Source organism: Pelmatolapia mariae, linkage group LG1 (genome assembly GCF_036321145.2).
Source record: "Pelmatolapia mariae isolate MD_Pm_ZW linkage group LG1, Pm_UMD_F_2, whole genome shotgun sequence".
NCBI classification, from domain to species: Eukaryota; Metazoa; Chordata; class Actinopteri; order Cichliformes; family Cichlidae; genus Pelmatolapia; species Pelmatolapia mariae.
Window position 1 is genome coordinate 3,410,296 of NC_086227.1, and position 16,094 is coordinate 3,426,389.

Here is a 16,094-nt window from a genome sequence, read left to right on the forward strand (position 1 = left end):
GTGGACATTTTTTTTTTAATTGGATGTAGCCTCATTTAGGAGTGCCTGAACCTGCTCTGTAGACTCACACCACATGGACAATGGTATCAGCTAAATATGTGCAGAAACAAAGGATATAGAGGAAAACTAGATGCATCCTGCCCTTAAGTAAAAAGCAATTGCCTCATGGTTGCAGAAAATTACTGGTACATTATACCCTGCTGTGCTTGGAGCACATGGGAACAAAAGTGATGTGTTTTGGGTTTTGTTTTCTGTTTTTTTAATAACTAACTGAACAAAGAGAATCTGTCGGTCCTTTCGCTACCCTGAACCTCACACCTCGAACCCCATCGGTTCAGCAATTCCTTAAAACATCTGGGTTCTTTATTTTGTGCCATCTCAACAAAAGGACATTTTCATAGGCCATTTTCAGCTGTGGCATAATGAAACGCTGTGAGATCAAGAAGTGGAATTGAAAATAGAAAATGCCACCAAACTCTCGAGCAGCTGGTTTTTGTTTTCTTTCTTTCAAAAATCACACTGGGACAATTTAACCCCTGCAACCTGTTGCATGGGTTCTTGTGGCTTGAGTAACACCACATGGCAAGGTGCATTTTGTTATTCAGCCGTCCTTCAGGGGTTTGCATTTTTGTACTATGTGTTCTCCATATCTGTGGTTATAAGATGACTTGAATTGATTTAAGGGATGCTCAAATAAAGAGTAAGCGAGTGCAGTGCTGTATGATTACTTGGTCAGCTTTGTGGCATGCCGTGACTGTGGATTCATGTTAAATAGGGAGATAATTTCATTATACCAGTGGTTGACAGATCAGAAGAATACCAGCCAAAGTAAACATGCAGGTGATTCAATACTTCTGCATCAGTTCACTTATTTTTGCTGATTTAAAGGAATGTAAAATATGACATGTAAGGTTTCAAATGTGGTTCTAATTTGAAGTTCACAAATTTGGGTTGCAGCTTTAATATTTAATAAAAATACATGTATTTCTGTCAAACATGTGGCCTGGCCCACATGGAAAACACACAGTGGAGTCCAAGAGTCTGAAGGCATCTTGAAAATCTTTAATATTTTCTTGCAAGTTCAGAAATAATGAGAACTTTTAAAGGTTGCTTGTCACAGACTTTCCTCTGCAGTCACCTGACCTCGTGCACAATAAACATGTGTGGAGGCGGTTTGGAACATTGCCAGATCATACATACACATAACATGCCTTATCAGGTCTCTTGTCCAAGACCAGGACAAAGGTGGAGAATACCACCCACCCGCTCCATGATGTGCTGGCCTATCACAGGAGCACATTCAGTGAGAGACTTAAGTTGCCCAAATGCACCACAGAACGACACAGGAGATCATTCCTGTCTGTGGGTATCTCCCTGCACAACTCCTCCATCTAATGCACAGTACACACTGTAACAGTTATGCGCTATTGCACATCCTGTACAGTGTAAATAACAAAATTTTACAGTTTGATAAGGGGGGGGGACCTTAATTTCAACCTTATATATTTAATTTATGTTATATACTGAGATATTTATAATTGAACTATTTATATACGTTAGAGCTATTTTTTCCAAATTAGTAAAGTATTGTATTATTTAATTTAATGTTTTTACTGTCTTGGAGCAACTGTGAGCACATAATATAGTCTGCGATTAATAAAGTATTTTGATTCAGATTCTTTGCAATATCTGCCAAATCAGACATGCAGAGTTACCTACAAGGAGACAGCTTGTAGTGTCTGTGGATGCTGTTCGTGTTTCCATGTTCACATTGAATGAAAGTATAGTAAGAAGGTAAATTAATTGAATCTAAAGCAAACATTTGAGGATTGGTTTAACGTGGTTTTTGAAATATTTAAAATGTAAAATTGTTGTTCTTGGGGATAGAATAAAATTCTCCTTAAAAATTCAAAAAGACAAATTCTACAAAATATGGAATAAATGGATTAGCTTTGTGTCCCCCCTCCGCCCTGAATTTAGGTAAGACCAGCCCTGAATTGGTGTATCTCCCATGTATTGTACAGTGTCAGGTCACCCTCTACTTCATAATATGTATTGATGTACTTTATGTAAATAAGTTAAACATGCTGCATTATGTATACACTGTCAAGCCACCAAATTCACTCTTTGTTATCTGAATGTAAAACAAAATGACTAAGAAAAAGTCTCTTTTTTTGGGGGGGGGTCCTTTTTTATTTATTTTTTTTGACTAAATAATATTAATGCACTTTATTGTAACAAGTCCTTTTTCAATAAAAAATATAATTTTTAAAAAAGGAATGTAAAGCAGTAAAGGGATTGCTACAGCAGGTTGCCCCAGAGGGGTTTGTGTCTTCGTCAGGTCCAGGGATTTTTCATACACAGTTTTTAACAACAGTTGCCTTTAGGCATAATACGTAAGTAAAGATTTACTTACGTATTATTTAGCAGTTGTTATAAATCTACTATCTGACGCTATATTACTGTAGAAGAAGCAATGACTGTGCGATAAGGTTACCGAGCACTTCAAAAGCTTATATGGCTTTAATTCCCACCTGAAATCACTAGCCAATCACAAGCGTCCGAACGAAATCGCTACATCCAATCAGATTTAGAGGACAACTATTTGAAAGCTGCTCGTCGCTGTGTTGTTTAGCTACAGAAATAACTGTTTACGGATTTTGTTGGGAAACTGTCCTCTGCTAGTCTGAACTATATGCTCTTTTGCTTGTTCTTGGTCACTCTGTATCCTCGTTGCTGCCCACGGTAAACATGTCTGTGGAAGTTCGTGCTGCGGTGAGTAAAAAGACGTTTGTTTGCTAGAGAAGCGCTGCTGTTGGCTGCGTTGGCTAGTTGATGCTAGCGCTGCAGTAATAACGCTATCGTTTCAGTAATGTTAAACACGCTGTAGAAAAATCGGTCAAGCCTTTTTAATGTGCATGTTTGTCTCGTTAGCAGCTCCTAACCGCAGAGAACCGGCAGAAACCGGGGAAAGCCGCCGCAGCAGCGGGTCCGAGGAGAGCAGCTCTCGGAGAGATTACCAACTTTAACGCAGCAGTGACTGTCACAAAGGTAAAAGCATCTTAGTTTGGTTCCTGTGTCATTTTGTCTGCTTTGCAGTCACTTGGTAAGTAGGCAAGAAAATCTTATAATAGAGGTCTGATTTATTGGTATGCCTGCTAGACTAGAAGTCGTTTTACTGGCTGACTTTCAACCCAGACCTCATCTGTCGGCGTCTTTTGCAATGAACACAAACCTTGTCAACTGTTTTAGCTGAGCCAAAGCAAGAACCTTGCAGCAGACTAAAATCCCCTTAGTGATTTGCAAAAGGGAAGGTCGCACTAGTTGAACAAAACTTTATTCCTGTCCAATCTGAAAGTCTTATTAGTGACTCGTGTTGCATTTCCCAACTGTAATGATTCCAAACTTGTTTCCTTAGAGAACAGGACAGACAAAAGTGTCAGCCAAGCCATCTTGTGTCCAAGCGGCTAAACCTGCCGAGGTAGTGGTTCGACCGGTCCAAGCAGCTACAGAGCCTCTTCCTTTAGTTTTGGAGGAATCTGCAACTGATGTGTCCATGAAGGAGGAGACTGAGTTGTGCCTAGCTTTCTCTGAGGCACTGCTTGCGGTGCAGGACGTGGATGAGGAGGATGCAGACCAGCCACAGCTCTGTTCAGAATATGTGAAGGATATCTACAAGTATCTGCACAACCTGGAGGTAATTTCTTCCCCTACCTTCCGACATCAGCTGCTGTCATCTCTGACTTACATCAGTTTGTCTTCTCAGTTGCAGCAGACGGTACGAGCAAACTACATGCAGGGCTACGAAATCACTGATGGCATGCGAGCGCTTCTCGTCGACTGGCTGGTCCAGGTTCACTCCAGGTTCCAGCTGCTGCAGGAGACGCTGTACCTCACAGTTGCCATTCTGGACCGCTTTCTTCAGGTGATGTTTCTGAACAGCCTTGTCTATGGGTTTGACTTGGATCTAAAAGGTTTCTTCTGGTTATGCTGCAGGTCCAGCCAGTCTCTCGCAGGAAGCTGCAACTTGTCGGTGTGACTGCCATGCTGGTGGCCTGCAAGTATGAGGAGATGTACGCCCCAGAGGTTGGCGACTTTGCCTACATAACCGACAACGCCTTTACAAAATCTCAGATTCTCGAGATGGAGCAGCAGATTCTGAAGGGCCTGAAATTTCAGCTGGGGCGTCCTCTCCCACTGCACTTTCTCAGACGGGCATCTAAGGTGGCAAATGTGAGTTTCATTATGAATTTAATGTGGAGAAGACTTCAGCAGTGTAGGAATCGGCTGCCTCCAATTCATAACTTGCATGTGTATCAGTCTGTATTAAAGAAAAATGGCAGCTAAGATGTTAGAGAAACTGTAAAAATCTTAAACCTTGATGTGCATGTTTATCAGTCTGATGTGGAGAGACACACGCTGGCCAAGTACCTGATGGAGCTGACCCTGCTCGACTACAATATGGTGCACTACAGGCCCTCTGAGGTCGCTGCTGCTTCCCTCTGCCTCTCCCAGCTGCTGCTGGACGGCCTACCCTGGGTAAGTTTAAAGTCACTTTTTATGAACATCTTGCTTTTTCAAGCTGGCTGTTAATTGACCTCCCATCAGTCTCCCACACAGCAGCACTACTCTACCTATGATGAGGCCCACCTGAAGCCCATCATGCAGCACATTGCCAAAAATGCTGTGCTGGTAAATGAAGGGAAAACGAAGTTCCAGGTGAGTTGGCTGAGAATAAACACACCAGCTCGTATCATGTGTGAGTAGAGACTGACCTTGAGGATTTGTCTCTGTAGGCTGTGAAGAAAAAGTACTCGAGCAGCAAGCTTCTCAAGATCAGCCTCATTCCTCAGCTCAAATCCTCAATTGTCAAGAACATGGCGGCAGCTGTACTCTGACTCAACTTTTTTTTTTTTTTTTTTTTTTTTTTCTTTTATGATCTGAGAATTTGAGCCATTTGTGGTGTGTGGTTTTTTTTTTTTTTTTTTTTTTTTTTTTTTTTTTTTCTCCTCTCCCCTAATGCACCTTGGACTGCATATCCAAGCAAAAGCTGAGAAGTTGTTGTGCAGCTTCCAGAGGATCTACAAACTGCTTCTGTGAAGTAAAATGTCCCGAAGTTTTTCCTCATTTCTAACTTTTTATTTTTTCCCACCAGTGGAAGATTTTAACTATTGAATGATTAAAAGTGCTTGTTGGGCAGCAAACAGATTTGCATGTAATGTACCTTGTTGGAGATTTAAATAAAGTTTTAGATGGTTCTTAGACTTTAACTTTTGTCTTATGATTTTTGGCAAAAACACACTAACCTACTTTTGGTTTTACTTAATCATAGACAGGAGGAAACTATGAGACCACTCAAAGCCTGACTGTGTTCTTGGCATGCATCTCACTAAAAGGGCTCACAAATGGCTTGATTGTGGAAGCTGGGGGGATATCGCTGCCTATCAGAACAGCTGGTTCTGAAAGTGAACCGAAAGTCTTGTGGAATAATGTTTGCATTGGAACACTGAACTAAGATCGGGGGTGTGTCCTTATCAAACACATTTCTCTAGAGATGACATGAAACTGGAACTAGAGCCTAAATGGAATGCATGCTAAAACTTAGAGGTTTTTTTTTTTTTTTTTTTTTTAAATTATTAGTGACAATTTATCCCCAACAATGCAGCTCCTGACATCACTAGCACACAAACCCCTCCACTGCAGCAAGGTGGCAATTTATGAAGGCTTCTGTGGAGACCAAAGGTACCTTGTAGGTAAGGTGTTTGCGGTATGTCCAACAAGGAGGGGGCCCTTCAGCAGACACAGGACACACTGGTTATGTCTCAATATTATGTCCTCATTAAACCAAAGGAACTGGAACGGGGGGGGGATTGGGGTCTGGGCATTTAAGCCCTGTGAACTGGACCTGGATAAGCAGTAGAAAATGTATGCAAACAATGTTAATATAAGCTTAAGAGTCACAAATTCTAAACCATTTTCCAACTTCAATACACCAGCATACATCATCTCCTGTCAGTTTGTTGGACACACCCAGGAGTCTAAATAACTCCACCCTATTGGCCTGTTAGGCCTTTTAACGCTTTACTGCCAAACTGAGAACAAAGAACCTCTACTTTAAGAAGACTCCGTTTAACCTTATATCTGATTACCATGCAATGTAAATAGATATTTATTCACCTAAATGTATGGTTGTGCTACACCAATGGCCTGTATTTACTTAAAGTTGATATTATCTTCTGTTCTTCATGTACTAAATCCTCAACATCATTATAAACCTTTTGGAATGGCTTTCTGGATCCCGTGTTTAAATGTGCAAACCACATCATGAGCCAGTGCAACCAACATCAGTGGAGTTTTTGCAATGCTTTGGAGGTTACTCATGTGATGTTATGCACACATTGCTCAAGAGATGTCCACTAAAGACATGATACATTGACAGATTGTTAGGAAAATTGTATTTCCTGATTAGTTGAGGTTTCTGGAGGTTTCTGGCTGTCACTGGATGGAATCGGTTGTAAAGATAATACTGTACCACAAACCTAGTGAATGCTGTGGTTGATGAAAAATTGCCACAATTACCTGCAATTTTTCATGTTTTTCTGCATATATCATTAGCTGAGCAACAGTAAACCTTAAAAAAGTACGACACAAACTCGAAGCAGAGAAGTAAAAGTTGTTTCTCAAGTCTGTGGTCCCCACATGCTTCAAGAGATCTACCATCATCCCTATCCCCAAGAACAACAAGCCTGAATGACTACTGGCCAGTTATGAAGGTATTCGAGAGGCTGTTGAAGAAAACCATCTCCTCTTCCATCCCAGACACCACAGATCCACTCCAGTTTGCCTACCGACCAACAGATCCACGGAGGACGCCATCGCCCACGTCCTGCACACCACCCTTAGCCACGTGGACAAGAAACAGGGTAACTACGTGAGAATGCTGTTTGTTGATTACAGTTCAGCGTTCAACACAATAGTGCCCAGCAGACTGTTCACAAAGCTGAGGGATCTGGGACTCAACAGCCATCTGTGTGCGTGGGTGTTGGACTTCCTCACTGGCAGAACTCAGGTGGTGAGGGTGGATAGGTGCATCTCCGACAGCATCATCATCAGCACGGGAGCGCCACAGGGGTGTGTCCTCTCGCCACTGCTCTACTCCCTCTATACTTCAGACTGTGTGGCCACCCACGGCTCCAACACCATTGTGAAGTTCGCTGATGACACAGTGGTGTTGGGCGCCATCTCCAACAACGATGAGGCGGCCTACATGGATGAAGTGAAGAATCTGGCATCATGGTGCCAGGATAACCATCTCCAGCTGAACGTTGGCAAACCAAGGAGCTGGTGGTGGACTTCAGAAGGAGTCAGCACAGAGACTACAAGCCCATTATCATTAATGGAGCTCCAGTGGAGAGGGTGCAGTCCTTCAAGTATCTCAGTGTCCACATCTCCTCAGACCTGACATGGTCTGCCCACATTCAGGTCCAGACCAAAAAGGCTAGGCACCTCCGACAACTGAGGAAGTTCAGGGTCTCTCTGCTGCAGGACTGCTCTCCCTTCCCTACAGGACATTTATGTCAGGAGATGCTGGACTAGAGCAACTCATATTTTGAAGGGCCCGTCCCATCCCAGCAATGAACTGTCTGAAATCAGGCAGAAGGTTCTGCACCATCCGAACAAAAACGGAGAGGCTCAAGAGGAGTTTTTATGCTCAGGCCATTCGTGTGTTGAATCACAGTTTCACTACAGCTTAGAGAGTAGCTGAATCCACATGTCTTCCATTCAGTTTATGACCATAGTAATATGCTGTGTTAGACACTCAAAAAATAACAAGGACGTTTTTGCCAAACAGTGGTTGCCAGGGGTGATGACTAACTGGTCTGTAGACCTGTGTTACTGGGACTTTAGTCGCCATTTTTCCTGCAAGTGCCGTCAACGTCCTGCAACCACTCAAAGCAACACTTTTTCCTAATGACTGGTGGCTGAGTTACACATCAGTCTCTAGGCCAGTGTGACTGGGGCCTTTTTCGCTTGAGCCTACGTTCACACTATGACTGTCCTATGTCCAAAATGGCAAACAAGTTAATATGATATGGTTATCCTCCGTGTGTCTGCAAAACATCAATACATGTCATAATAATTAGGGTTGCTTTTTCAAACATTTGAGCTTAGAGAAGTTTTTTGATCACAGATGTTATACTTCTACCACCATCTTTTATGTTATGGAATTCTATAGATTTCAATTGAGTGTCATGTTGCTGACTCTGGTATTAGGGCACAACCATCGATTACCCATCGGTTACAAATTCTTTACATTTCGAAGACCCATATGTCTTTTATTAAAAGTAATAAATTATGAAGAATAAACACCAAAAACATTTGCCTTTTAACAATTTATTACTAAAAATATGTAAATGTTTGTATATAAAGCTGACAAGTTTCATGGGCGCAATGTCAATAGCTCAGAGTTGGTGTTCAGTTGAAGCGAACTCTCCGCATGGAGCCAATGGTGCTGTTCTGGCTGCCCCAGTCAGAGAAGTTGTTGTAATCATGCTTCTCCAGGATGTAGTGGGGTCCTCTGTAGTTGGGCTCCTGATACACCACCCATCTGTATACACAGAAGAAGGTTAGATCTCTGGCAGGATACTAGTTACACTGCTCAAAGTCCAAAGGCTTCACTCGTTTAATCACTCACGCTCCTCCGAGCACACGAATGGAGGCTACTCTGTTGAGGCTGTAGCGGCTCATAAGGTTGGGGATGTCATCCTGGATCTCCATCTTCTTACCAGAGAAACCGGCTCGCTCAAACAGCTGAGCTCTGGCAGCGTTGTTGTCCTAGAAATCACAGAAATACACAACTGTTGAGTGTGTGTGTGTGTTTTTAAATGTATTTGTTTAATGGCTCCTGCATTTTTGAATAAGCTATACTGCTGTTGAAATCGAAAGTTTTAATCATATTGGATTACTAATTACTTTAAGATAACATGAAACTTTGAAGACTGAAATAAATGTTATGTACTGGCTAATGACCTGAGGGATTACATTACATTACAACATGCACGTTCAATCAGCAGATAAGGTGCTAAAACAGCACTCCAGTCCAGTGGTTCACAATTGTCCATCTATAATCTATAAACAGGAAGAACCTAAGTTATTTTGATCAAGGCATATCCCTCAGAAAGAACATTAAACAAATATTTACAATTGCTTTGATTTAATTGTGTAATATTGCTAAAATCAGAAACACCCTGAAAAGCTGCTTCATGCATTTATTACTTCTAGGCTGGAGTATTGTAATTCATTATCAGATTGCTCTAAAATCTCCCTTAAAAGCCTTCAGGTGATTGAGAACACTACAGCAAGTACTAACTGGAACTACAGAGACCGTATTTCTCCAATTTTAGCTTCCCTTCATTGGTTTCCTGTTAAATTTAGAATTAAATTTCAAATCCTTTTTCTCACATACAAAATCCCAAGTAATCAAGCCCAGTCATATCTTAAAGAGCTATGGGACCGTGCTATCTGAACAGGGCACTTTGTTGTCAGACTGCAGGCTTACTGGTGCTTTCTAGAGTTTTTAAAAGTAGAATGGAAAGCAGAGCCTTCAGCTATTAGACTTCTTTACTATGGATTTGGCTCCCAGTTTGGATTCAAGAGACATGCGCTCTCTCTACTTTCAGGATTAGGCTTAAAACTTTCCTTTTCGATACAGCATATAGTCAGGTCTGGATCTATTCTATTCTATTCTATTCTATTTATATAAATCACAACAACAGTCGCCTCAAGTTGCTTGATATTGTAAGGTAGACCCTACAGTAATATATACAGAGAAAGGTGACTGAAGAAGAAATACTCAATGCATCATGGGAATCCCCCAGCAGCCTACACCTATGGCAGCATAACTAAGGGAGGATGCAGGGTCACCTGATCCAGCAAAAAGAAAATTTTTTAGCCTAACCTTAAAAGCAGAGACAGTCTGTCTGCTGAAGCCAAACTGAAGAGGGGCCTGAAAGCTGAAGGCTCACTGATCCATACTACTGGGCTCAGTGAGCCTGAACCATTCTTTAGTTATGCTGCAAAGAGGCTTAGGCTGTGGGGGCGCTTTCCATGATACACTGAAGGTTTCCTGTTCGCTCATCTATTTTGACTCACTGTGTCTTTATACAACACTACTTACTGTATTTAATTAGCAGCTATTAAAAACTGACTCTCTCCCATAGTGTGTCTTTTGTCACTCGGTTCTCTTCTTTTCCCCCTCATCTGAGCTCCAACCAGTGAGCTCAGATTTTCTGCTGGAGCTTTCTTCCTGTTAAAAGGAAGTGTTCACTTGCCACTGTTGCCGATTGCTTGCTTATGGGGGTCATGTGATTGCTGGGGATTTCTTTCCAACATTTTAGGGTCTTTATCTACCGCTGTGAGGCCACTGTTATTGTGAAATAACAGATAAGTTTAAAAGAAAAGCGAATTGAAATTGAATTGAATTAACAGAAAACTAAAACTGGTTAGCTGGTGTCTGTGGACTGAGAGAACCAGCACACTGTTGTTAAGGCTGATTTCTTCTTTTGTAAGTTTTCTCCTAATACTGGAGTATATCTTTAGAAATAACCACAGATAAAATCTTTTTAATATGACTTTTGCTAAACCAAAAATTATTAAAACATTATATATTAGAATAATCAAAATGTAATTACTTTAAATTACTTAATATGTAACTATTAAGCAGCTTTTTTGTTCATCACAAAGTTAGCTCAATATACATTATTTACCAACACATTGTCTTTGGATATAGAAAAATATCATCTTCTATGACATTAACACTGTGCATTAGTCATTCTTCACAAAAACAAGTAAAATGTCTGCATAATTATTAAGACCAAAACAATCTGTTTTAAGCCTGGAATCCACCACAAATAGCTCTGATGTATTTCTCTAAACTATTTTATCTCTTTTATTCAGTTGTTTGTCAGCAGTACAGCAGATATGGAGTGCATACTGCATGTTGAGAGCGCTTCTTTAAAAAGGTCGAGACAGAAGAAGATCTTCCAATCAGACTGAGTTCTGCATGTTCTGTAACTAGTGTGTGTTTCTGTGTTCCACCTGTTTGACAGCACGGACAGAGGAGATGTGGTCCCCTTGGGCACACCACCTATCGTAGCAGTTGTACTCGCCCCTGTCTGACATGTCCCATAGGTACTGACGTCCCCGGAAGTTTTCATGCTCATAACCCACCCATCTTTAAATGAGAAGAGAGAGAGTCGAAAATCGATGTGGCAAAGGCAAAAACAACAACAAAGCTAAAATAAAAATATGTTTGAAATGTTGTTTTAGATTCAAATAGGCTCTAAACAGTGATTAAACATCATTTTGATTTCATTTTGCTTTTAGTGTCTGTTTATTGAAGGCCGCAGATATACAGTGGTGTGAAAAAGTGTGCTAAAGTGGGCATTTTTGCTGCCTCAGGAACAGGAAGAATTGCTGTGGTAATGTGAAATCATGAATTCTGCTGTCACAACATCCCGAGAGAGAATCTCTGGCCATCTGCTTGTGACCTCAAGCTGAAGCGCACTTGGTTTCTGCAGCAGGATCCAAAACACACCAGCGAGTCCACCTTTGAATGGCTAAAGAAAATTAAAATGAAGACTTGGAGTGGCCATATAGGAGTAGCCTAATCAAAGTCCTGACCTGAATCCAACTGAGATGCTGTGGCATGTCATTAAAAGGTGGTTCATGCTCAAAACCCCTCTAGTTTGGCTAAATTACAATAATTCTGTGAGGACGAGTAGGCCAAGATTTCTCCACAATGCTGTAAAAGACTCATTGCCAGTTATCGCAAACGCTTGATTGCACTTGTTGCTGCTAAGGGTGACCCAACCAGTTATTAGGTTTAGAAAGCAATCACTGTTTCACACAGGGCTGTTAGGTTTGGATTTTTTCTCCCCCTTAATCATAAACGCATTCATTTAGAAACTGCATTTTGTGTTTACTTTGTCTAATATTTAAATTTGTTTGCTGCTCTGAAACATTTAAATGTATAAACATACAAGAAATAGGAAAGTAGTTTTTCACACCACTGTAGATGCTTTTATCTACTTTTTGGATAACTTTAGACACCAGTACGTGCATCAGTGGCCTGCTGCCTGTTTTAAGTTGACTTACGCTCCACTCTCCACCTGGACAGAGTTGCATCTCTCTGGGAAGTTCTTGTCACTGATCCTGGTGCAGTCAGAGCTCAGGTCCAGCTTTCTGCCAGCAAAGTTCCGCTGTTCAAAAAGGGTCACCTGAGAGCAGCCACAGCACAAAAATATGGTTACAGTTTACCCCAAACCAAAAAACATCAAACATAGGAAGCCTGCTGAGATGTTACGGCTGCATGAAATGGACCCTTATTAGGAGATATTTGACAAATATTGCATATGTATACCAAGTTTTAGACTTTGTGGCAGCATAACCTGTCTGTGAGGCTCCTGTGTGAGTAGCTTTTTAGTCTGACATGAACACATCTTTCATTACAAAATTGAAAATTCTATTGATCTAACAGTAAACAAGCATCTATTATCTGGCTGTCAGAGCCATCTGAGGTTTTTGTACTGGGAATGGAAATATTAATTTTCACAGAAGATATAAACTATCTGAAATATTTGACTCAAATAAGCTGATTTTATAGAGGTTTCTGGGGTTCGTTTTTATAACCACTTAATTCCTAAAGAAACAAATGGATTTTTTTTTAGTGAAGATGCTAAACAACCAAGATAAAACTGACTGACTGATGAGTTTTACATAGAGATACATTTTAAAGTTCGGATAGAGCCATAGGACTGACATTCCTCCCTGATTCCAGTTTTTATGCCAAGTCAAGCTAAAATCTCCCAGACTTCAGCTCTAAATGTAATATATATACATATATATTGTTGTTGGGTAACCGATCCCTGAGACTACCCAGACTAGCGATGGGCACATAGAATGTTACCTCTCTGGTGGCAAAGAAGCCTGAGTTAGTGCATGAGACTGAGAGGTACCAGCTAGATATAGTCAGGCTCACCTCAACGCACAGCTTGAGCTCTGGAACCAGTCTCCTGGAGAGGGCCTGAACTCTGTGTTAGACTGGAGTTGCCCTGAGTGAGAGGCAGAGGGCTGGGGTGGGTATCTTAGTATTCCCTCGGCTTGTTGCTTGTACGGTGGGGTTTTTCCCGGTGGACAAGATTGTTTGCTCCCTGCGCTTTTGGGTCAGGGAATGGATGCTGACTGTTGTTTGCGCTTATGTGCCAAACAGCGGTGGGGAGTACCGGGTCTTCTTGGAGTACCTTGGCTGGGGGGCTTGAGGGTGCTCTACCTGAGAACTCTGTCATCCTACTTCAGTGCTCATGTAAAGTCAGACAGTGAGACATGGAGGGGCGTAACTGGGACTAACAGCCTGCCGGACCTGAACCCAAGTGGTGTTTTGTTACTGGACTTTTGTGCAAACCACAGTTTGTCCATAACGAACACCATATTAGAACATAAGGGTGTCCATAAGTGCACGTAGCACCAGGACACTCTAGGCCACAGGTCGATTATGGATTTTGTAATCGTATCATCGGATCTGCAGCCGCATGTTCTGAACACTTGGGTGAAGAGAGGTGGTGAGCTGTCAACTGATCACCACCTTATGGTTGGATCAGGTGGCGGGGGAGGATGCTGGACACACCTGGCGTGCCTAAACATATAGTGAGGCTGCGCTGGGAACACCCAGCAGACAATGCGAGATCTTAAATTCCCACATTTGGCTGAGGTTCAACACTATTCCAAGGGAGACTGGGGACATTGGGTCTGAATGGACCATATTCAGCACCTCGATTGCTGGAGCTACTGCATTGAGATGCAGCCGCAGGGTGGTTGGTGCCTGTCTTGGTGATAACCTCCGAACCAGATGGTGGACAACAGAGGTGAAGGGAACCATCACACTCCAACCAGAGGGGGATCACACTCTTCAGCCTCCCCGGCAAAGTCTGTGCCAAGGTGCCTGAAAGGAGAGTCCATCCGTTAGTCAAACCTCGGTTGACTAACAGATGGAGGAACAATGCGGTTTTCATCTCGGTCGCGAAACACCGGACCAGCTCTTTGTCCTCTCGAGGATACTTGATGGTTCATGGGAGTTTGCCCAACCAGTCTACATGTGTTTTGTGGACTTGGAGAAGGCATTCGACTGTGTCCCTCATGTGGGAGGTGCTTCGGGAGTATGAGGTGTGTGGCCCAAGAATGAGATTGCTGATACAAGCGGCAGCAATTAACTTTCTCGAAGGGCGGCTGGCCTCTCCCTTAGAGACAGGGTGAGGAATTCAGCCATCCGGGTAGGGCTCAGAGTAGAGCCGCTGCTACTCCGCATCGAAAGGAGCCATGTCAAGGATGCCCCCTGGGCGCCTCCTGGGTGAGGTGTACTGGGCATGTCCCACTGGGAAGAGGCCCGGGGCAGACCCAGGACACGCTGGACAGACTTTATCTCTCGGCTGGCCCGGGAACACCTTGGTGTTACCCCAGACAAGCTAGAGGAGGTGGCCGGGGAGAGGGAGATGTCTGGGCTTCTCTGCTTAGGCTGCTGCCCCTGCAACCCAGCCCCAGATAAGCAGAAGAAAATGTATGGATGGATGGATGAAGTTTGTTTGATTTAAACAACACCAAGTCAAATCACAAATGATTTTTGTTGATTTGTTTATTTTTGATAAAGTGATGTAAGATGCGATGCTAAGATTTTAAATGTCTTAAAGAAATTTAAAAGGTATACCTTTAAGCTAATTTTTGTATAAAAGGATATTATGCTCTCTTAAACTAAAATGTATGGGTATATATGTTAGGTGAGGGTTAAGTCGATCATTTTTTTTCTTTTGGTGTGAAAATGACTAACATGATTTCTCAATTATCAGAATAGTTACTAATTAACTTGACGATTCAAATTATGTGTCACAGATTGACTCATTTTTAAAATTCTAGTCACTTTATATTAGGGAAACCCATCTATACTTTGACAAAGTAACTAAGTAATTATTTGACTCACCCTCCCACTGGACCCGTAGAAGGCACGTTGGAGCACAGACCCCAGCTTGCTGTAGATACAGAAAACTTTGAATGAATTATATATACACACACGTAATAATCAAGACATAAACTACAGCGATCAAAAAAACTCCCCAGTCTGTGGTCTGGAACCAAAAGTCAAGACTTTAGCCTTTGAAAATGTATTTTTAAAAAAAATAAATAAATCACTGCAGTGTTTATTTCTATTTCCAACTCTTACATCAAATTATTTTCATGCTTCAGATTAATTTGAATTAGCGCTATCATCTGGCACTTTAAAATGCGAGACAGTATGTGTGCATACAGCCTTCATCACTCTCCAGGTGATTTTGGGAAACTGGTGTTGGAGGCATCACAGAGAGCACAGCATGATAATCAGGAGAAACTGGCTGTAAAGCCACAGGCCCACCCACCTCAATACTACTGGTGGGTGTCTCGCTCTGTGGACCGTGGCCAGAGTAGGGCACTCTCAACATACCTGGTTTGTTGGACTAATCCTGGGACCTTAGTAAAGATGTTCATGTCAGCTCTGCGAGGCTACAATAAAGCCCCTTAAATATGGCCAGCTGAGGTGAGCGGACAAGTGCTAGAAATCTCAAAACATTTCTGTAACAGTCGTTGGGGCCCTTGTGCCATTGATATGCTAAACCCATGTTGTCTCCTTTTTCCACAGCCGCAAACACTGCAACCACATGCAGTCCACAAAAAAACAACAACAATATACAAATGCACATAGAGCGAGCAAGTGAAACAGATGAGTGAAGGTACGCAAACACAACAAGCAGAGAGCACAGCTTCAGCACCCAAACATAAAGTGAGAGTGCAGTGCCAACAGTTTTAGTTTTGAACATTTCAGCATTTCTCTGCAACAAAGCTCTGTAAACAAAGCATCTTATGATAATGGCTGTATTCATGCTTAGTACAGGGCCCCGCTCCACCACACTCTATTTACTGAAGTGGTCATGACCGAGGCTGGTGAACTTCTACTCTACGTGCATCACCTCTGCGAACCCGACTGTAATGAAAACATGCTATTGTTCTGATTG

General features: G+C 42.1%; 2 protein-coding genes across 2 annotated transcripts; one reads left to right on the forward strand and one right to left on the reverse strand.

Annotated features, from left to right (window-relative positions):
• Nucleotides 1–2,656: 2,656 nt before the first annotated feature.
• Nucleotides 2,657–4,906, forward strand: ccnb2 (cyclin B2). The gene is made up of 8 exons (XM_063476169.1): nucleotides 2,657–2,775; nucleotides 2,938–3,051; nucleotides 3,419–3,697; nucleotides 3,767–3,925; nucleotides 3,997–4,233; nucleotides 4,399–4,539; nucleotides 4,609–4,719; nucleotides 4,797–4,906. Exons 1-8 carry the CDS (start codon nucleotides 2,752–2,754, stop codon nucleotides 4,896–4,898), a joined length of 1,167 nt encoding a protein of 388 aa, XP_063332239.1. The 5' UTR covers nucleotides 2,657–2,751; the 3' UTR covers nucleotides 4,899–4,906.
• Nucleotides 4,907–8,475: 3,569 nt separating this feature from the next.
• crybgx (crystallin beta gamma X) lies at nucleotides 8,476–15,570 on the reverse strand. Its single transcript, XM_063476303.1, has 6 exons — nucleotides 15,527–15,570; nucleotides 15,029–15,077; nucleotides 12,157–12,278; nucleotides 11,098–11,233; nucleotides 8,696–8,835; nucleotides 8,476–8,608 (listed from the first exon to the last, which is right to left on the reverse strand). The coding sequence occupies exons 1-6, from the start codon at nucleotides 15,568–15,570 to the stop codon at nucleotides 8,476–8,478; spliced, it is 624 nt and encodes a 207-aa protein (XP_063332373.1).
• Between the last annotated feature and the right edge of the window lie 524 nt (nucleotides 15,571–16,094).

Bases quoted from the DNA above. Each gene is read 5' to 3' on its own strand.
- ccnb2 (XM_063476169.1), top strand. From the start codon at position 2,752: ATGTCTGTGGAAGTTCGTGCTGCG. The intron at 2,776-2,937 runs GTGAGTAAAAAG...TCTCGTTAGCAG, and splicing joins CTGTGGAAGTTCGTGCTGCG to CTCCTAACCGCAGAGAACCG. The intron at 4,720-4,796 runs GTGAGTTGGCTG...TTGTCTCTGTAG, and splicing joins AAGGGAAAACGAAGTTCCAG to GCTGTGAAGAAAAAGTACTC.
- crybgx (XM_063476303.1), bottom strand. From the start codon at position 15,570: ATGAACATCTTTACTAAGGTCCCAGGATTAGTCCAACAAACCAG. The intron at 12,279-15,028 runs GTGAGTCAAATA...GGCTGCTCTCAG, and splicing joins TCTACGGGTCCAGTGGGAGG to GTGACCCTTTTTGAACAGCG. The intron at 8,609-8,695 runs GTGAGTGATTAA...CTGTGTATACAG, and splicing joins ATTCGTGTGCTCGGAGGAGC to ATGGGTGGTGTATCAGGAGC.